The 20,205-nt window shown below is 46.5% G+C and overlaps 3 protein-coding genes across 7 annotated transcripts; 2 read left to right on the plus strand and 1 right to left on the minus strand.

Annotated features, from left to right (window-relative positions):
- Positions 1-1,836: 1,836 nt before the first annotated feature.
- dbt (dihydrolipoamide branched chain transacylase E2) lies at positions 1,837-8,694 on the plus strand. Its single transcript, XM_084922039.1, has 11 exons — positions 1,837-1,953; positions 2,937-3,066; positions 3,283-3,358; positions 4,012-4,193; positions 4,270-4,397; positions 4,482-4,734; positions 4,830-4,996; positions 5,081-5,158; positions 5,244-5,435; positions 5,526-5,597; positions 6,252-8,694. Exons 1-11 carry the CDS (start codon positions 1,906-1,908, stop codon positions 6,417-6,419), a joined length of 1,494 nt encoding a protein of 497 aa, XP_084778165.1. The 5' UTR covers positions 1,837-1,905; the 3' UTR covers positions 6,420-8,694.
- Positions 8,695-9,069: 375 nt separating this feature from the next.
- Positions 9,070-14,171, plus strand: lrrc39 (leucine rich repeat containing 39). 3 transcript variants are annotated; one of them, XR_014799506.1, is made up of 8 exons: positions 9,070-9,820; positions 10,371-10,479; positions 10,554-10,710; positions 10,793-10,929; positions 11,030-11,175; positions 11,790-11,942; positions 12,020-12,340; positions 14,085-14,171. XR_014799506.1 is itself a non-coding variant. In XM_084922452.1 (8 exons), the coding sequence occupies exons 2-8, from the start codon at positions 9,684-9,686 to the stop codon at positions 12,204-12,206; spliced, it is 1,026 nt and encodes a 341-aa protein (XP_084778578.1). In that variant the 5' UTR covers positions 9,070-9,377; positions 9,667-9,683; the 3' UTR covers positions 12,207-12,679. The 3 variants fall into 3 exon arrangements, 2 of the variants coding, with proteins under 2 accessions (XP_084778578.1, XP_084778577.1); XM_084922452.1 differs by lacking the exon at positions 14,085-14,171 and having other exon boundaries at positions 9,070-9,377; positions 9,667-9,820; positions 12,020-12,679; XM_084922451.1 differs by lacking the exon at positions 14,085-14,171 and having other exon boundaries at positions 12,020-12,679.
- Positions 11,936-20,204, minus strand: trmt13 (tRNA methyltransferase 13). Of its 3 annotated transcripts, XM_084922447.1 has the most exons (13): positions 20,107-20,204; positions 19,838-20,031; positions 18,171-18,223; positions 18,002-18,068; positions 17,831-17,890; positions 17,366-17,435; positions 16,833-16,939; positions 16,538-16,723; positions 16,192-16,264; positions 16,049-16,123; positions 15,393-15,753; positions 14,445-14,638; positions 11,936-12,084 (listed from the first exon to the last, which is right to left on the minus strand). In XM_084922447.1, exons 2-12 carry the CDS (start codon positions 19,946-19,948, stop codon positions 14,455-14,457), a joined length of 1,347 nt encoding a protein of 448 aa, XP_084778573.1. In that variant the 5' UTR covers positions 19,949-20,031; positions 20,107-20,204; the 3' UTR covers positions 11,936-12,084; positions 14,445-14,454. The 3 variants fall into 3 exon arrangements, with proteins under 3 accessions (XP_084778573.1, XP_084778574.1, XP_084778572.1); XM_084922448.1 differs by lacking the exon at positions 11,936-12,084 and having other exon boundaries at positions 13,611-14,638; positions 15,393-15,720; XM_084922446.1 differs by lacking the exon at positions 11,936-12,084 and having other exon boundaries at positions 13,611-14,638.
- Between the last annotated feature and the right edge of the window lies 1 nt (position 20,205).

Here is a 20,205-nt window from a genome sequence, read left to right on the forward strand (position 1 = left end):
AAAACGTCCTAATCAACAAGTCAAAATCTGCATTCTCAGCAAGTATTACAAATTTTATTACTGTCACCGTCAAATGTGGTAACTGAATTCTCCTGGACTGTAGCCAGCTCCACATGTCAATCCAGAAGGAGTGCACTGATTCACAGTAGAAAAACAAGTGATCCAGACTTTCAATATCATTTTCACAAAATGTGCAGGCGTTCACATCTAAGTTAAATTTCCGTCTTAAGAATTCATTGGTTGGATAAACCTCATTTATGATTTTAAAGTTAACCTCTTTTACTTTAGGGGAAAGAGGAAGTGAGATATACTTTCTTCTTATCGCCTTAACCTCCATGGTCTCGAATTCCTTAAGAATATAATTTATTTTAACCGGATTAGGGCAAATTTCATTTATCAAAATATTCCTGATCACCTTGTTTGTAAACCTGCTGTCACCAAATTCAACTCCAGCTATGTAGAGCTGTCTCAGTCCAGGAGAAATTTTAGAGTGTACAATATCTTCATTTATCATTGATCTCAAAGGGACTGGGATGGCTTTTATTAGGGATTTATATCTCTTAGCAGTACATCTTACATCAAATTTCTCACAAAACGTCTCATGTTTTAATAAGACCCCATTCTTGTCCATAAAATGAGCTACAGCCCAAATCCCTTTAGATCTCCATTCATCCATGTACACAGATTTCCTACACAGACGGATATACCTATTGTTCCATATAGGGGTATTGTGAGGAGTAAAGTTATATTTATAGATTAATTTCCAGTAGAGAAGGACCTGCTGATGGAAAGCTGAGAGTTGAGCAGGCGGACTAAAACTGTTATCGAGGGCAGAGCGAAACCAGAAGGTTTACTGAGATGTGGCTTCACGTAAACGCTGACCATCCACTTGACAGCGGTCAGGTTTTTGTATGGGACGAATCCAAAGACCAGGTCAGCGATTCCAGAACCCAGAGTGTTCCAGTGTTCACTGGATGGCGAGCCAACCCAAGATCCTAGGAGACGATATACATATACACGCACACTCATTTGCACATTGATGGACTACAATCCTCTACTGTACAAGTAGTACGGTAGGACAGACAATCACACACACACACTCCTCATTGGACGGACTCTAATGCAATACACCTGTTTGTCATGGGCCCCACTGGTACCATTTGGACTTAAAAGGACTAATTCTTTTACTTGTGCACAATTTTATTTTTATTCTATTTTTTTGCTACTTTGGGGGAAATTTTTATACTTGAAGTTCTGTTAAAACCTATTGTAATACTGTGTTGTTTACAAAATTCTTTTAAAAGGCTTAACATCACTAAAGTACTTTTAAGCCACACAACTGTGTTTGTCTGATTTCTCTGCCATAGTAATAGTAGTAGTAGTAGAATAGTTTTTCTTTTATTTCTTGCATATTTCCACAACTCCTATCAAGAACACATTCTGAGTGTGCGTGTACAATCTACCATTGTATATATTGTATTATCTTATTTATTTCGTATTTCTTGACTTTATATTCTGGTATACTCTTTGCATTCTTCTACTATCTGTACCTGAGCTGTGGTAATGCACAAATTTCCCCGCCGCAGGATCAATAAAGTCTTATCTTATCTTACCTTATCTGGACAGGTGCACAAACGGCAGCTTGCCGATGTCATGATGCTGACCCGTCTTTAAATAAATAACAAATCATTTTTATTATTAATAATGGATAAAAACTGTGGAACGTCTAAGGCTGTAAAAACCAGAAAAGGATTGATAAATCAATTTGTTGTTCATTAGCGCTCCTGATCGTGGCGCCATCACACCTGTGTGACGTCTGCGAGCCCTGCGGGAAGCAGCAGAAGAAGAGAGGCCGGCGCTGCGCACTGATTGGCTGCAGAGAGGGGCGTGCGGCGGAGCACAGAGATGGCAGCGGTGACCAGAGGCTCTCTCGGCGCGTTCAGGCGGTTGCTGGTGAGCAAATACAAGCTTCTTGTTCTCCTCAAAGGCTCTGAAAGCGCTTAATGCTGACCTGCGGCTAATGCTAACGGAGAGTGTGCGCAACGTCACCAAGCTCAGTGCATTAGCATAGCTAGCTGATGCTAACCCTAATGGAATGAGACAGCCTCTGAGCTAGCATGCTGTGGCTAACATCTAACAACTGCGACTGCTTCCTGACGGTTAGGAGCTGTTTCCGGGTCAGGGTCTGGGTCAGAACCAGAACCTGCTGTGTACGGGTTCTGGTTCTGACTCAGATCTGAGCTCAGTAATTTTCAGGGTTTGTCCTGCAGGTGAAACTTGCTTCACCTGCTGCCACCAGGACAGGTGTTTGTTCCAGACGTCAGGAGCAGATGTGGTTTCAAACGACGGAAACGACGTGGTTGACAGGTGGTCCTCCAGTGATGGGGATAACTTTCAAAGCGAACTTCCTGTCTTATTTAGTGAGAAGTGACATGGGACTGAGAAGTGACATGGGAGTGAGTCACCTTCGAGAAATTCAGAGGAAACCTGTAATAAGAAAAACGCCTGAGCAGGGTTTCTGTCAGCGAGTGACAGCCTGTAGGCCATTTCCCATCATCCCCCACTTCCTGAAAGTGTCAAAGTCAAGCTCAGCATTATTTTCAGTGACTAAATCAGTGTAAACTCACTCTGTTTCCTCATTTTCATGCAGATGAGGAAACATAGATCTGGTGTCAGAGGCATGTATTGTTTTTTTATTGCCTGGCATTTTTTCTCTGTTAGGGTTCCATCGCCACCTTGTTTAAAATAACACCTGTATGCATCTTTATTAGAAGCTGAAGGAGTTTCATGTTTGAGTTTCAGAGTGCTGGTGCTGGTCTGACATTTAGGACCTGAAGGAAGAACCATCAGGCCCTGAATATCAGGGGGCGTGGCTTTGAAGCACCTGTGTGTTGGCTGGTCCAGGTGACCTCTGTTATCTGCTCTTTTCCCATCAGCTGAGTCAGCAGAGCCGCAGATCTTTCCAGCTGCAGAGCTTCAGATGTGACAGGACTCTGCAGCCAATAACCTTCAGGTGTGACAGGAAGCTCCAGGTGTTCAGCTGCAGAGGGCTGCATGTCGCTGTGGGTAAGTCCAGACCGGCAGCACCTGAGTCCTGGCCTCTTCTGATCTCTCTACTATTGCCATGGAGATCTGTATCATGGTGAACTGTTCTGGGTTTTCAGCTGTGTGATGGACTCTGGGAGAATTGAGGCAGATCGCTCATGGTGGTGTACGCTGACCTCCACCAGCAGATTGTTTTGTCCCTCTCTGATAATGTCACTGTTTTGTTTTGTTCGGCAGTGAATCAAGGACCTATCGTGCAGTTTAAACTGTCTGACATCGGTGAGGGAATCATGGAGGTGACCGTCAAGGAGTGGTACGTGACCCCCCCCCCCCAAAAAAAAAAAAAAGAGTCCAACAGCTCAAGCCGTTTTTATTGTCATGACAAAATTTTGGTATTATTTTGTTTTTAAAATGAAGCAAACCTGAAACCCCAGAGTTTGTAAAAGAACAAACAGGTGAACATATGAAGCGATTAGGATGTACCACCTGTAACCTGTGATGAAGTATAGCTTGTTAACTCGTTACACTCCAGTTTGTTCATGTAAATAGAGAGTCCTCTTCACACACTAAAGTTAAATATGGAGTTCAACAGGGTTCAGTGCTAGGAACAGTTCTGTTTACATTATACATGCTTCCCTTAGGTAGTATCATCAGAAGGCATAGCATCCATTTTCACTGCTATGCAGATGACACCCTGACAACTTTATCTATCCATTAGGCCAGATAACACACACCAATTAGTTAAACTGCAGGAATGTCAGGAAGACCTAAAGCCCTGGATGACCTCTAATTTTCTGAATTCAGATAAAACTGAGGTTATTGTACTTGGGACAGAAAATCTTAGAAATATGGCCTCCAATAACACTGTGAGGAACCTTCGAGTCATTTTTGACCAAGATATGTCCTTGTGCATATTCAGTTCTTGTGATTTACAAGTGCATAAATAAAACTGGATTCCTCTGGCAGGTACGTAAAGGAAGGAGACAAAGTTTCTCAGTTTGACAGCATCTGTGAGGTTCAGAGCGACAAGGCATCGGTCACCATTACCAGCCGCTATGATGGGGTCATCAAAAAGCTCTACTACGATGTAGATGCCACGGCCTTTGTGGGAAAACCGCTGGTGGATATCGAAACAGAGTCTGGCTCAGGTGAGACATCAGCAGATCTTCGCTCGTCTGCCCGTCCAAGTTCACGGCTGAAAGTCTCACTGCTGTTATCCTTCAGAGGTGATCCAGGAGGAGGACGTGGTAGAGACGCCCGCCATGGCTCAAGAAGAACACACCCACCAGGAGATCAAAGGTCACAAGACGCAGGCCACGCCTGCAGTCAGACGCCTCGCCATCGAGAACAATGTAAGTGTGATTCCTATTTGTCCCCATCGGGTTGTCCCAGTCTGTCCCACTGTGTTCCCAGTTGAGGTGTCGCTTTGTCCTCAGATAAAGCTCAGTGAGGTGGTGGGGACTGGCAAAGATGGTCGGATCCTGAAGGAGGACATCCTGAACTTCCTGGCGAAGCAAACAGGAGCCATCTTGCCTCCAACACCTTTCCAGGAGATCCAGACTCCGCCCCCGGCCCCTGCTGCTGCTCCTGCTGCTGCCAAGCCTGTGAGCACTAAGGAGGCTGTGAAACCTCCACCCGCTACTCCTAAACCTGTCTTCACTGGCAAGGACGTGACGGAGCCCCTCAAAGGTCAGAGATTGCTGTCACACCAAAGTGTCGCGCTGTTCACTGCGAGCCTTGCATGTCATCTCTTTTCTCTGTAAACATTCTGATTGGCTCTTCAGGTTTCCAGAAAGCGATGGTGAAGACAATGACTGTGGCGCTGAAGATTCCTCACTTCGGTTACTGTGACGAGATTGATCTGAGTCGCCTGGTGGCTTTGAGGTCAGAGCTGAAACCTCTCGCCAAGAGTCGTGGTGTCAGACTGAGCTACATGCCCTTCTTCATCAAGGTTGGGGGTTAAGGCGCCATGCACGAGCTGCCGATCGATCCCATGTTTGGTATTGAAGTTAATGCTGTGCTCTCATTGGCTCAGGCTGCCTCCCTCGGTCTCCACCACTTCCCGATCCTCAATGCCTCGGTGGATGAGGACTGCCAGAACATCACCTACAAGGTAAGAGCACGCTCTGAGCCGGTTTTGCTTCCCTGGCTGCTCAGTGGCGTCATTAGTGCTGATGGTAGTGTTTCATGTGATTCAGGCGTCCCACAACATCGGCCTGGCAATGGACACGAGTCAGGGTCTGCTGGTTCCCAACGTGAAGAATGTCCAGCTGCTCAGCGTGTTAGAGATTGCCCTTGAGTTGAACCGCCTGCAGGTACTCGGAGCATCGGGTCAGCTGGGCACTGCCGACCTGATGGGGGGCACTTTCACGCTGTCCAACATTGGATCTGTGAGTCTGAAAACAACAGCGACACAAAATATCACAACAGTGCTGAGAGAAGCTGCACTGACCTCACTCTGCTTGCTGTGTTCGAACCAGATCGGAGGCACGTACGCCAAGCCCGTGATCCTCCCACCCGAGGTCGCCATCGGCGCGCTAGGAAAGATCCAGGTGAGCCGTGGTCAGACCGAACACACAGCACAGACAGACTCAGGTGTGTTTTAGTTTACTATGAGAGGAAAAAGGGTGAATAGCACAAGATATCAAGGATCGCAATAAAGAACAAGAAGATGGTCTAAAGTGTACCTCACCTTGACTCTGATTACCTGTTCTATTTCAATATCTTCAAGAATATAAAACATTTGACCTGGTTTGTAAAATATTAAATATGAATTTATTTTATAAATTCATATAAATATTTATAAATATTTTATAAATTATTTAAATCAGTGTCTTCAGGAGAATGATGTTCTCTGGCTTTCGGAGGAGGGTTTTGTTCCTCACACTGAAAAATAAACTATTTTGTTCAGAGGAAGGAAAACTTACTAAGGTGTGCTTGTGGTTTCTTCGTGAATCACAACAGGAAGTTAAACCGGACCGTCTGACTATCAGGTGAATGTTCAATCAGCTGGCAGGCTCTGAGCATGCTCAGATACCCACCTGATGTTCTTCTTTCTTCTGTGAAACCGCAGGAGATGGTGCATGGACCATAATTCAGGAGTTTATCCATTCAGCTACACTGTTACCTGCTGCTGAAGATGTGGCATTACAGAGCAGCTGTTTGTTTTTTAACACGGCTTGCTGACTTCCTGTCTGTCTGTCCAGGTGCTGCCGAGGTTCGACGCTGCCGGTCAGGTGGTCCCAGCTCACATCATGAAGGTCAGCTGGTCAGCGGATCACCGCATTATCGACGGCGCCACCATGTGTCGCTTCTCCAACCTGTGGAGGGAGTACCTAGAGAACCCGGCCAGCATGGTGCTGGACCTCAAATAAACAGTTTCCCAATCAGCCCCGGGGAGGGCGGGACACCACGCTAACAGACCTCGCTGCTCCGCCTCCTTCTCCTCTCCCTGCCTTCACTTCCTGTTTCTGTCTGAGGCCTTAATGCCAATTGTCATTTCCTTGTTGCCTTTAAGCAAGGCACTGTGAGGAGAGGAGAAGGGGTCAGCCTATCAGAGGGCACACAAACACACAGTGTGAACTGGGGTCATGATTGTGGGTTCTGCAGGTCCAGTCTGGTGGAAATGACCAGAAACAGGAAGTGAGTTCCTGTTCCTGCTCTGGAGCCTCAGGAAATAAATCGAGACAATTTGCCTTTTTTTTAAATTAATGCAGGCTACTGCTCTATAATGCATTAAAATCACAGACTGTATATAAAAGATGGCTACCATGCTATCACCCAGCAGTTAGTAACACCTTAAATTGGGTTTTTAACAATCACCATCAGTCACATGAAGCCCCGCCCTAAATCCTTACCTGCTTCCTGCTCCTTTACTACTCTAATTAGACCATCTCCTCTGAAATTAACTTCCTGTTTTCTTCACCAAAACACACCAGGACCATGAGCTGAGAGATCATACTCTCATAGACCTCAGGCAAGTCACCCACTGCTGGATGTTTGAGAGAATGCAGGTTTAAATTCTCTGTCCATCTTTTATATACAGTCAAACGCTGCAGAGCAGTTGTTGTCAGGTATCCAGGTGAGATGCTCAAGTCTGAGATGAGCTGGAAGATGAGGGGAAACACCTGTAGCTGCACAGTGAGCGTGTCAGATGGTTTCACTCAGAGTTGAGAGCAGTTTAAATAAACTCATGTGATCGTGATGTCATCCACAGAATCTCACCTGCAGACACCTGATGTCCTGTCACTGTTAAATAATAATATTCATTTTCACTCTGTCTGAATTTCCTCCGCCGAGGCCCAGTTTTAACACGGGCTGTTCCATCTTGCCCACACGAAGCCGACCCACCGGGTTCAGGTTAAACCTGCAGACTGCGTCTGCACGTACGCTTACCCTCGGAGGAGGTGACTCGATGGTTTGTAGCTGCCCTGAAACTCTAAAATCCTGAGCATTAAACTCCACATATTCATGTACTGTGAAGTCATGTGACCAAGCGCGATCAAAGCAAATGTTGCTGGATCGGATCGTGCTCGTGTCAGTTGGATCAATCTGGCAAACTCCTTGCTGATCTCAATACGTGGATCCAGGTAGTTGTTATTTTTCACATGAGCGCAGTTTAAAACAAACGCAGGCCCCGTCGGTCGGATGGTGATGGCGGTTTTCTCTGCTGCTGAGCAATCCGTGGTGTGCTCACATCATCGCGGCGGTTTGTGAGCAGTGCCATGGTGTTTTTAGTTCATTTTGTCAATCTGGTTCTGTTTGATTTTAAAATCCTCCTCACAGTCCCGCTCATGAGCCTTGACCATGTTTGAATTGTGACCAATGCAAGAAACTGTTGGTATCATGCGAGCGCACCAGTGGGAATGACAGTTATTGTCAGTGTGGAGGGGGGGGTTTGTGTCCTTGGGCTGACACCATTAACCCTCTGAAGCTGCTGCTGTGGAGCTCTTCCTGTTGACCTGACTCTGTTATTTTTGCTCGTCGTATTTATTAGTGACTGTTACTGCAGATCTCACTGAGAGTCTGCCAGCTGTTAAACTCCATCTTCTCAGCATCTGGAGCGTGGACACAGCAGATAATCTGAGATTAGAGTTGAAATTAAGGATTATGGTTCGTTTTAAATGTAAATGGTGTTATGTGGGATTTTCTTTCCCCTCCTCCTGCACAGCTTCACACTGCACTGGATCTTTTATTTCGGGAATTTCTTTGTGCTTTCAAAAATAGTAAGAATTTCTTTTGTTATATCAGGTTTATAAGGCTGAATTAGGTTAAATTCTCTTGGTAACGCCAGTCCGGACCTTCATTATGTGTCTCGGGCAGAAGCGCGCCGACTCTGGACATCAGAGCAGGAAGCTGGTTTCAATTAAACCTCGGCTATAACCTGATAACTATATCTGAGGTGATGGAGCCATGATGTAGCGCTGCAGAGCTGTTGGTCGGTCCTCCTGGACTTCCTCGCTGTCCTGGTGGCTGCTGGGTAAAGAGCACGGTGTCTGGTTATGTTGGTGTCACGTTGTCTTCTTTTTGTTAGCGTCGTCGGTTTTAGCGACAGATGAAATGTAAACGTGTAAAAAGTGTTTTGTATGTTTGGGAGTGGGTCGGATTCAAAATGTGTGAAACTCAATAAAACCTCTGAATACAGCTGAACACGACTCGCTGTGTGTGTGTGCGTGAGAGAGAGAGTGCGTGTGAGTGAGAGAGAGAGAGTGCGTGTGTGTGAGAGAGAGAGAGAGTGCGTGTGTGTGAGAGAGAGAGAGAGTGCGTGTGTGTGTGTGAGAGAGAGAGTGCGTGTGTGTGTGTGAGAGAGAGAGTGCGTGTGTGTGTGTGAGAGAGAGAGTGCGTGTGTGTGTGTGAGAGAGAGAGTGCGCGTGTGTGTGTGAGAGAGAGAGTGCGCGTGTGTGTGTGAGAGAGAGAGTGCGCGTGTGTGTGTGAGAGAGAGAGAGTGCGTGTGTGTGTGTGTGAGAGAGAGTGCGTGTGTGTGAGAGAGAGTGCGTGTGTGAGAGAGAGAGTGCGCGTGTGTGTGAGAGAGAGAGTGTGCGTGTGTGTGAGAGAGAGACAGCCTATGTTGGGGAAAGGGGGTGGGGGGTAACCCTCAGTAACCTGCAGCTCTGGTCCCGATCAACTGATGGTATTTTTAGTGTGGGTCTGTCCTCAGATGCAGTAACAGCCGGTCATATGACCGCATGTCTGTAATCTGTCATGTGATGTGTCACCTGAAGGCTATAATTATCGAGGAGAGCCGAGGTCAGATTTCAGCAGACAGGACGCAGCATGGAGGAGAGCTGCAGCTCGGCCACAAGGTGACGAGTAATATCCGTGTACTTCAGCAGGTAATACTTCATATATTGCTACAGTACTAATACTGCTGTTGTACTGGTACTGCTCCTACTGCAGGACTGAAACTTCTCTGCTTCAGTAGCTGGAAACTGTCTCTGGTTGTTTTTGATGTTTGAGCAGAGTGAATTTGATGGGTTTTTAATTAATGGTCAGTAAATTGATCTGAAACATGATTTCTGCTGGAGATCAATAATCAGTGTCACAAGATGGTCAGCGTGGGGATGGGGCTACAGCTCAGATAGGTTATTCTACATGTCCACCTGTGTGCTGTAACATCACAAGGCTGACAGGAAGTGGTGATGATGGTGGGCGTGGTGGTAGCATGCAGCTCGGTGAGCTCCATCAAAGCACTGTGGGAGACCAGGATCAGGAGGAGGAGGGAGGAGCATGAGGAGGAGCACAAGAGGAGGACCACGAGGGGCGGGGCCACAGGCAGGTCAGACCACACCACACCCAGTCACTTGAGCACACTTTCTGTTGGTATACAGTGCTGGTCAAAGTGGGGATCTCCAAAAACCGCTCTATGAACCTTATAAAAATTACCCATAATCCTTTGAACTGGTTCATCTTCAGTGTTGGGATCTCCAGTCCCACCCACTTCCTGTTTCTCTCGCAGTGTTTCTACCATAGAGTAAATGAAAATTTGGTGAACCTGAAAAAAGATGAGTCAGTTTCAGAGGGGGGATGAATCCAGTGGTTATGTCCATCTCTTACATACAGTCTTGTCTGAAAGCAGCCATGTTGAATCTCTGCATCAGTCAAACTGTATCAGGACAGAATGTTTCAGCCAGTCAAGGAGAAGACTGGGGGAAACAAATTATTTAAAACAAAAAAGTGTAAAAATAAAGTCATAAAGATCAAACACATTAAAGAGAAAAACATGATGAGAAAATAAAACGAAATAATAAAGTTTGGAAAAAAAGGTAACTGAAGTGATGTCCCAAGTCAGACCGAAGAGGTTTCATCACTTGGTGATTTTGGTCCAGACTTGGAGTCGGGCTTTGGGAAGACCGAGCGGCGCTGGCCCGGCTAAAGCAGAAGCTGGAGACTGAGGACGGCCGGCTGGTCCTCCGGATCGAGCAGGAGGAGTGGAAGGTAACGCCCCCCTCGCAGGAAGCACACTGAACTGTCACTTCAGCGCATTGTGAGCTCGCTGCTCTGGTTTCCAGGTTCTGCCAGGCTGCCTGATCCAGCTCAGTCAGGTCCAGGAGTGGCAGATCCACCGGACCGGACTACTGAAGATCCCTCACTTCATCTCCAGCTTCCAGAACCTTCTGGTGCTCGATCTGTCCCGGAACGGAGTCGCTGAGATCCCCAAACAGATCGGTGAGCTCACCTCGATTTAATCTGCCTGTGAGCCACGTTTTCTGGTTCTGTGTGCTGTGACCTCACCTGGTTTTGGTCTCAGGAAAGCTGACCCGGCTCAGAGAGCTGCTGCTGAGCTACAACAGAATCCCGTTTGTCCCGGCAGAGCTGAGCGGGTGTGAGAGCCTGGAGAGGCTGGAGCTGGCAATGAACCGGGACCTAAATGAGCTACCAGACCAGGTGAGTGCCTGAACCTGTGCCTCGTTACCATACACCTGAAAAGTAAGGCCTGGTTCTGGTCCAGTCTGAGCTCAGGTGTGCTTCTCTCTCTGAACTTCAGCTCGGGACGCTGTCGCGGCTGCAGCATGTTGATCTTTCCATGAACGACTTCAGCTGCCTGCCTGCTTGCCTGCTCGCCCTGCCGGCGCTCGAGTGGCTCGACATGGGAGGAAACTGCCTGCATCACTTACCTGAAGACATACACAGGTAGGAGCTGGGACATGGCCTAAGCTCCATGTTGAGTCTGTGTTTCCACAGGCACTGCTAGTTTAGAGACTTATTCCTCATGAAGAATGAAAAACAAGACAGAACATCTTCAACCGGTCTTTTACTCGCTAATGAGGAAAGGCTTGGTCAGAACCAGGGTGTGAAGCTAAATGCTCCTCACCTGTCTCCAGACCAACTCCTTCAAAGAGCAGCTCTCCTCGCAGCTATTTATTGACAAACTGTTACAATACACATCACAGCACAAGCACCTCCCACCGTAAAACCCCCCAATGGTTCTAACAGACAAGGCACTGTGTGTATGTGTGTGCACGTGTAAGCACGTGTGCAAGAACTTGTGTGACCTCCTGCTCACCAAAAGGATCATAATAAAAGCAGAAAGCTTACCAAACATCAAACAGAATCTTCAGATATGATGTATCTACAATAAAACCCACGTCAGCCTCCCCCAGCACCAAATTGGCTGGAGAGGTGGTCAGACAAAGGAATGTCTTTGATCCTATAGTTTGAACTAAGACTTTAGAAATTTTACAAAATTTGACTTAACACTCCACCCCCTTTCTGTCAACAGCCAGTGATCATGTGTTTGTCCTCAGGATGGAGGCGCTACACACTCTGTGGCTGCAGAGGAACGAGTTGGAGAAGCTTCCGGAGAACATCGCCAGAATGAGGAGCCTGGACACGCTGGTGCTCAGCAGCAACAGGCTAAGAGACATTCCACCGCTCATGGAGGGCATGTCCAACCTCAGGTGAGTCCGGCCATCCTCACGCACCTGCCCTCCGTCTGTCTGGCCTCACTCACTTCTTCTTCGCTTCCTCGGAGCAGGTTTGTGAACTTCCGGGATAACCCCCTGACTCTGGACGTGACGCTGCCGAGCAGGAAGGCGGTGGCTGAGGATGAAGAGGAGGAAGATGACAGGGAGATGTTCGGGAAAGAGTTCATGCTCATGTACATCCAGGAGGCCCGAAAGAGAGCGTACGCCGTGCTCAACGTGCACAGCGTCAACCGTTAGTACTGAGCATGCTCACTGACCTGCGTGCGCTAACACGCTAACCTGTGTGTGTGCCAAGCATCTCATGGGGGCAGTGACCCTCAACGACGTCAACAAACAGGAAGCTAAACCCCGACTGACCCCTCTGACCTCAGGTTATTAAAGAGTGATGTCAACAATAACCACTGCGTTGTTCCTGCCATTCGGCACCATTTCAGGGTGATAACGGGGAAAAAAGTCACACTTCAGCATTTCACGTGAACGACAGCTACTTAAAGACACTAGAATAATACACTGGACCGGCTCAGGATATGCACTTCCTGTTCCAGGAGTGGCGTTAATAAGCGTTGTGAATGTGGCGTCACTTTTGTATTTACATTTTCTAAGAGCTGAAATGTTCCTGCTTACTCTGTAAATCTATTTGAAGAAGTGTTGGAATGATCAAGTCATTCCACTTCATGTTTTTTTATGATTAAAAAGGAAGTTGAATTAAATTTGACCTGTTTTTTAATTAAATTTACTCACTTCAGTTAACCATAAACATACATAGAAAAAATTTATTTTGTTCACTGTGAACCAGAGAACCCTGCCCTGTACACAACCAATGAGAACCCCGCCCCATACCCAACCAAGTTTCATTAGATCGATCAGATGAAATGTCCCAATCATCCTTAATTCACCATTCAAAAAAAATACATCTATTAAATACAAAAAAGAGCTTTAGAAGCTGGATGTATAAACCTGAATTTAAATTTATGGATTTATGAAGTGACTCTCTCACAGTGTCTGCAGGTTAAACTGAAGGTGCTCACCAGTATCAGCTTTTGGGTTTGATACCAACAGCACACATATAACTTTAAATTTACATAACTATTTGGGGCAGCATGGGGGCACGGTGGTTAGCACTGTTCCTTGCGTGGGTTCTCTCCGGGAACTCTGGCTTCCTCCCACAGTACAAAGACATGCAGTTAGTGGGGTTAGGTTAATTGGAAACTCTAATTTGCCCATAGGTGTCAATGTGAACAGTTGTTCGTTTCTATGTGTTAGCCCTGCGACAGACTGACCACCTGTACAGGCCATACCCTGCCTCTCGCCTTATGTTAGCTGGAATAGGCTCCAACCCCCTCACAACCCTGAAAAGGATAAGAGGATGGCTGGATAAATATTTGATGATAAATTCATATTTTCCTAGTTTTATATTAGTTGTATCACTGCACAGCTGCAAAACCCAACCAGCCACTAAGCTTATTATTTCTACCCTTTACATTTTTATATAAATTATATATAAAGCACAACATAAAAAAAAATAAAATGTCAGTTCATTTAGAATTTACCATAATTAATTTAGTTTTTAATAGTTTCGTTGCTGCCTGACATGTTTAGAATATAAAGAATGTTTTAGAGATTGCAGCCCACAAGTCATGCTTTCATTAAAACTATGCATAACCTTTTTACTGTGAGAAAAATTAACAAGCAGGACATTTCATGCTTAAATCAGCCGTTATTACTCACACGTGTAGACCACACCAAGGTTTTTCAACATGTTTACACTGTAATTGAGGGAAACTGTCCCAGAGGACCAATCAGGGGACCCTTTCAGAGAGATCTCCATAACAATTCAGGGACACGACACAAAGACTTTAATCATTAAAAGTGTTTTCATAGAAAAATGTGGTGTAGAATATTCTAAGTTGGGCTTGTCTGGATTTCAAGAACTCAGATCACTGACTCAGTTTAGGCTAAAATAATGGAGGCATACAGAATATTTGGCCCGTGTTTATATCAAACCCTCATTTCTGTCTTTGGGGCTGAAATGGCACCGTATACGAGGAACAACCCGACATCATTTGAACGTTTTGTTGGTTTCAGCTGACACAATTTTCTCTTTGAATGTTTCAGAGTCCGATGGTGAGTCCAATGACGAATCCTCAGCATGAAATACGGCCCCGTGTCTTTTTTTCTTCTTCTGAGCTCCCTCTTAAAGACACTTCCACAAAGCCACACTTGTGTTTTTATTTTGAAAGACTTTGGGTGGACGAGCAGGACAAGTCAAACTCCAGAAGTTTGTCCAGCTCTGGAATAATCTATGATTGTGCCATGTGACAGGCAGATTTTAGTGAGCATGCTCAGAGCGTCGCTTGTTGGAAGACTGCAAACGTTTTATGTACATGAGGAAAAAAACACTTTAATATAAACAGAAAACACCTGAGCATGTTCAGTCTGACTTCCTGTAACTTAAAACTCAAAATTGCAGCTTACAATCAAACAATCAGGAGGAGTGAGGGGTGAGGGGTACGGCGGTCAGCAGGACGTTCTCCAGCGTGACATCACTGCTGATGTAACGAGTCAGTTTGCTGCTGAATCCTTTCATCTGCAGGAAGTGACACCTGCCGTGGTCGATCAGCTGTTTGCATAGACGGCCGAGCTGCTCACGTTCAGAAGCCGACAGAAACCTGTCACGCACAGACGTGCACACACATAGACACACACACACAAACACAGTGTGTTAGTTCAGTGTAAACATGCAGACAGTCCTGATTATTATACACTAGGAACATTAAACTCTAGCCCCTCCTCCTCCTCCTGTAGACCCTCTTTTTCTTCCTGTAGCCCCGCCATCTCATCCTATAGCCCCTCCTTCTCTTCCTGTAGACCCTCCTGCTCCGAAGCTTGATTTTCATGTTCATCACTTGTGCACTGATGAGATCAGAGTATGTGCAGTGTCAGTCCTCCGTGTTTAGCCTGTGTGACACGCTGACATCAGCTCGTCACAGACCTTACACTGAATAGAGCTAATAAATATTTAGAAAAGGGATTTCCAGCTGCTTCATGAATCTATGGATCACATGTGTGAACTGAAATAAATCCACTCTCCTGTCCTTCACTTTGTCTCTGCAGCTGATTCTGAACTTAAAACACTGACATGCTGCTGACTTGTGCTGATAGGTTGGTTAACCCTCCTTAAAGCCCAGCACAAGCTGCTCGATGTGGTGTTTGAAGGTGCTGATGTGAATCAGTAAAGAGGGATTATTCTTAACTGTGGATCATGCAAAGCTGCTCTAAAATAAAACCAGAGGAACGAAGACTTCTTCAAATCTTCATTGAGTAAATCAGATTTTTTTTTCTGAACTACAGAAACTTTCTACTTCGGCCTGGGTCCATACAACCATCGGTGACAGGTTTCAGGGTCAGAGGTCAAATATTTACCCATTCACAGCGTCCGTCTCTTCTGCTGGTTCGTGCTCTTCGCCATCTCCTCTCTGATTGGTCGGTCTGAGTCCACACGTGGCCCAACTGGACATCCGACAGAAAGCAGAGAACTCCCGCGCCCCGAGTCCTCTCTGCAGAAAGAACTGCTGCCCGACGTAGTGACGCCAATCACAGCGATGATGGCAGCACAGTGCCACTGTCAGGCCCAGCACTGGGCAAGGACAACAACCTGTTGGTGCTGATCCAAGACCCCCTCCTGACCTTGGCTCAGATGGTTCTGATGGTCTGAGGCGTTTATGGGGCAGTTCTTCTTCCTCCGACTGTCCTGCAGTTTCCAGCAAACAGCGCAGAGCTAGATCTGAGAACGGAACCCGAATATGATGAGACTAGACAAGTACTACAGAAATGCTAGTTTCCAGGTAGATGTTGGTGTACTTCAGCTGAAGTTCTGAGAAAAACATAAACTGAGCTCCAGGTTTTGCCCTGCCAGGTAAAACCAAACCCATCATGCTTCAGCACAGGTGGAGGTGTACTGCCATCAGAGAGCAGGATGGAGCTTGCAGGAACCAGCATAGAGCAGCAGTTACTGCGGAATTATAAGCCGGATTTTGCTTACCACCAATCAGAGCTGACAGTTTTTTGGCTGTTCTCACCTGTCGCCGCTCCACACAAGTGTTTACCAACTCCGACCAGAGGCAGTTTCTTCTCGCAGAGCAGAGGGACTTTACCTGAAAGCATCACAGAAACAGGTCAGGAGAGGTCAGAGCACCACAATGTCCAGATGTTGCTGTCTTACTTAGATCCAGATGCTGAATGTCCACCTGCAGCCTCTCAAACTGAACTCCAGCATCCTGATGTTTCCCGTCCACCTGCAACAGAACGCACCTGTTTCACCTATCAATCAATCAAACTGATCAGCTGCTCTTGGTCTTAATCACAGTCTGTACATAAAAGATGAACACACCATCAGGGTGTGAGGTGTGAATCAGAGGAACGCCGACATGCGACAGCGACGCTTCCACTTTTAATTTCAAAGCCAGAAATGAAAATATGGAAAGCAGCAGGTGAGCAGGCGGGGTTGTCGGGGTTTTGGATTTGGGTTTGAGTTTAAGGTGAAGTGGATTTCAGAATTGGGGCTGTACCTTGAACCGGGTGCTGCAGCGCTCCACCAGCAGCAGCTGCAGGTCTTCACGGGTCTTCAGATGCTCGCAAGTCTTCAGGGCCTCGTGAATCCAGTGGGACAGCTTCCCTCGACCCGCTCCGAACTCCACAAAGCACCGCCCCCTTCCCAGCAGCCCCAGCTCCTCCATGTGACCTAAGATGGAAGACTGAGCACACCCGGCAGGTCAGACGGAGATTAGTTTTACTTCTCAGTTTAATTCTTCACCATGGAAATGAGATGAATACACAGACTAATGGTGCTGTCACCTAGTCTACCTGCTGCTTCAGGTGTTTGTGGGCGGAGTCTCCATTCTTTGGGTTGTGGAGCTCGTCGTGGAGGGCGGGGTGAGACTGGACGCTGTCCTCCAGGTCGCACTGCAGTCCTACAACAACAGCAGGGACACCAGGAGAACATCCGCTGATTTACAAAATGTCCAAAAACTTTAAGAGTCACACTTAACCCTAACCCAAATTAAACCCGAACTAAACATGACCTGAACTCAAACTAAACCAAAGCTAAACCTGACCTGAACCAAAACTAAAACTGACCTAAATTCAAACTAAACCTTAACCTGAAACTAAACCAAAACGAGACCTAACCCCAAATAAATCAAAACTAAAACCAACCCTGACCTAAACTTAATTTACACCCAGTTTAAATATAAACTGAATCTAATCCCAATCCTAACCTACTCAGTGAAAAGACTGTCAGTTTTGTGATGTTTTGTGTCACATCAGCCAAACTGAAGCAGTCGTGTGAGATTGTGAGTACTTCAGCCATCACTGATCACTGGATCTCAGCAGCTCACCTTTGAACGCTGTCTTCAGTTTATCCACCAGAGTTTCCAACTCAGTCCTGCTGAGCTCAGACAGACTCACCTGTAACACATCACCATTATGATGTCACTATCATGATGTCGCCATCACTGTCATCAGTTGTTATTAAAGTATTTACTGTGCTGGTTTGTGCGTAATGAAGAAGTGTATGATCGTGAGTGTAGATGCTGCTGTCCATCCTCGGTGCTTCCTCTGCTGTGAAACAAACTGTTTCCTGACAGTGTGTGTGTGAATCGAGCTGCTGTTGGTCTTTAGAGATCAGTGAATGTCTGCCTGGATGAGGCACTGTGAATCAAAGTGTCTGCAGATGTTTTACTTTACCAGTTCTTCTTTTATCAATCAGCATTCGACCACAAAACACCAGCGTAAAACCACGAATCAGCTTTCTGTAAGCTGAGACTCCGTGTTAAATAGCCACGGGGCAGGTGAGTCGTTACCTGTCGAAGCGTCTCATCTCCATCAGCGGATCCAGTGTTGATGTTTTTGACAAAGTAAACCTGCAGGAGATCAAACGTTCATCTCTGTGGAAACACTTGGATAAACACGCAGACACCGACCACCACTCCTTAATCAATCGCTGATCAACTGATGGATCAATAGCGTCTCACCGGTTTGGCTTTCTCTCTGGAGTTGCATTTCTTCAAGTGTTTCTGGAGTTTGTCTTCACTCACGGTGCTGAAACACATAAACAAGCAGAGTAGGATCAATAGCTACCAGTGATCAGCTTCCTGTCAGCCGATCAATGACCTGATTGATGACTGATGTGTTGTCACTCACTGTTTGGGGTCCAGAGGACAGACGATCCTCCTGCTGCCACCCCCGTCCTCCTCCTGGAAACAGGAAACACATCACAGGCTCATGACATCACAGCTGATTGACATCACTGATCTTCTCAAACTCGCTGATATCTGCAGCACGGGTCAGTCTGCCTGCTCAGATGTGAACTCAGACCGCCCCACTGATTTCTGAAATCTGGACGAACTCGTCATCGCTTCATGTATGCTCGTAGCTTTCCACGGTGAGTTTTTTTCAGGACGTTGTCCGGTGTGTCCATGGCAAGTTCGGATCTGGAAAAAATTACGACTTCTTCTTCATCACTTCTATTGTTGCAGGATGGGATCAAAGTCTTCTCCGTGGTATCGACCATTGTATTCTAGTACGGTGGCAAGCCCAGTGCCAAATCCCCACAAAGACCGCAGAGCGCAGACTGACCCGTGCTGTTAAACCTCATACAGAACCCCATTACCTCACAATCACGAGCACTGAGCCTGCAAATAAATTAATGCATCAGATTTCTTCATACAGCTTCAAATGTTCCAACTCTAGCAGCTACAAACGGCTCACCTGCACTGAGCCACCGCAGACTCTTCAGGCATAACCTTGTGATCATCATCATGCCATTGCAAGCTATATGATTCCTATGGTATGTCTACATGTGTGTCGTATACACAGGTGTACAGTATAGTCTGAATAAAGAGATCTTCATTCTGTGTGTGCATGCATTACATTAATGTAGTGCACATGTCATCATGATCTGTAATAAGATATCCGACTTCATTCCAGACAGTGAGATATTAAGACTATATTGTAATCACTCCCCCGTCCAAATCCTTGAATTCAGGTGTTCCATCACTTCCATGTCCACGGGTGTATAAAATCAGCCTCTGGGCATGCAGACTGCTTCTATACACATTTGTAAAGAATGGCTCGCTCTCGGGAGCCATTCTATACACATTTGTAAAGAATGGCTCGCTCTCGGGAGCTGAGTGAGCTCCAGCGTCGTGCTGTGATAAGACGCTAGAAGTGTCCTTGCGATATCCACAGCCAGCTGTTAGTGGGATTATAACCAAGTGGAAACGACTGGGAATGACACCAACTCAGCCATGAAGTGGTCGGCCATGCAAATCACAGACCGGGCTCAGAGGATGCTGAGGATCATGGTGCACAGAGTTCACAGACTTTCTGTAGAGTCAACCTTTACAGACGTCCAAACTTCACGTGGCCTTCAGATTATCTTAAGAACAATGCGTGGAATGGGTTTCCATGGCAACCAGCTGCATCCAAGCCTTACATCACCAAACAAATAGCAAAGCATGTGCCACTGGACTCTAGAGCCGTGGAGACGTGTTCTCTGGAGTGACCAATCACGCGTCTCCGATGGATGAGAGTAGGTTTGTGGTTGCCAGGACAACGGTACTTGTCTGACTTCACTGTACCAAGCGTAAAGTTTGGTGGAGGGGGGATGTGGGGTGTTTTCCAGGAGTCGGGTTCCACCCCTTAGTTCCAGTGAAAGGAACTCATCATGCTTCAGCAGACCGACACACTTTGGACACTTTCATCTTTGCGACTTTGTGGGCATACTTTGAGGATGGCCCTTCTTGTTCCTGACCGGTCCACCTGGAGCCAGATCACACCTGAGCAAATGACTGTATCCGTGAACTCACCATGGTCGCGTGCTCCCCGCAGTACTTTCTGCCTTTTCCCGCCACCATCTTACAGAAACGCTTCTTCTTCTGCACGAAGAAACAGCAGCGGCTGGGCTCCGGGGCCGCCATGTTGTAGGACACGAAAGCAGCTGCCTTCAGGGGCCCGATGGAGTGTGGGAAATACCACCGAAGAAGGAACACCACGTGGTTTACTGCGTAAAAACATGACGGCTGTCTAATGGATGGTATTTTTATAAATCACTGAAATGATTTTACTGTAGTTTTACCTGTATGGTTCTCGATCCCGTTTGTGTTTCTCAGCGTCAACTTCAAGAACAATTTAAAATTACCAATCTGATGATCCAGCTCTTAAAGCCGGTCACTAA

The sequence above is a fragment of the Perissodus microlepis genome, chromosome 23 (genome assembly GCF_051167445.1).
Source record: "Perissodus microlepis isolate ML-2025 ecotype Zambia chromosome 23, ASM5116744v1, whole genome shotgun sequence".
Lineage (NCBI taxonomy): Eukaryota > Metazoa > Chordata > Actinopteri > Cichliformes > Cichlidae > Perissodus > Perissodus microlepis.

Bases quoted from the DNA above. Each gene is read 5' to 3' on its own strand.
- trmt13 (XM_084922447.1), bottom strand. From the start codon at position 19,948: ATGGCGGCCCCGGAGCCCAGCCGCTGCTGTTTCTTCGTGCAGAAGAAG. The intron at 18,224-19,837 runs GTGAGTTCACGG...TCCTGTTTCCAG, and splicing joins GCGGGGAGCACGCGACCATG to GAGGAGGACGGGGGTGGCAG. The intron at 16,124-16,191 runs GTAAGACAGCAA...TGATGCTTTCAG, and splicing joins CATTCAGCATCTGGATCTAA to GTAAAGTCCCTCTGCTCTGC.
- dbt (XM_084922039.1), top strand. From the start codon at position 1,906: ATGGCAGCGGTGACCAGAGGCTCTCTCGGCGCGTTCAGGCGGTTGCTG. The intron at 3,067-3,282 runs GTAAGTCCAGAC...TTTGTTCGGCAG, and splicing joins AGGGCTGCATGTCGCTGTGG to TGAATCAAGGACCTATCGTG. The intron at 5,598-6,251 runs GTGAGCCGTGGT...CTGTCTGTCCAG, and splicing joins GCGCGCTAGGAAAGATCCAG to GTGCTGCCGAGGTTCGACGC.
- lrrc39 (XM_084922451.1), top strand. From the start codon at position 9,684: ATGATGGTGGGCGTGGTGGTAGCATGCAGCTCGGTGAGCTCCATCAAA. The intron at 10,711-10,792 runs GTGAGCTCACCT...TTTTGGTCTCAG, and splicing joins TGAGATCCCCAAACAGATCG to GAAAGCTGACCCGGCTCAGA. The intron at 11,176-11,789 runs GTAGGAGCTGGG...GTTTGTCCTCAG, and splicing joins TTACCTGAAGACATACACAG to GATGGAGGCGCTACACACTC.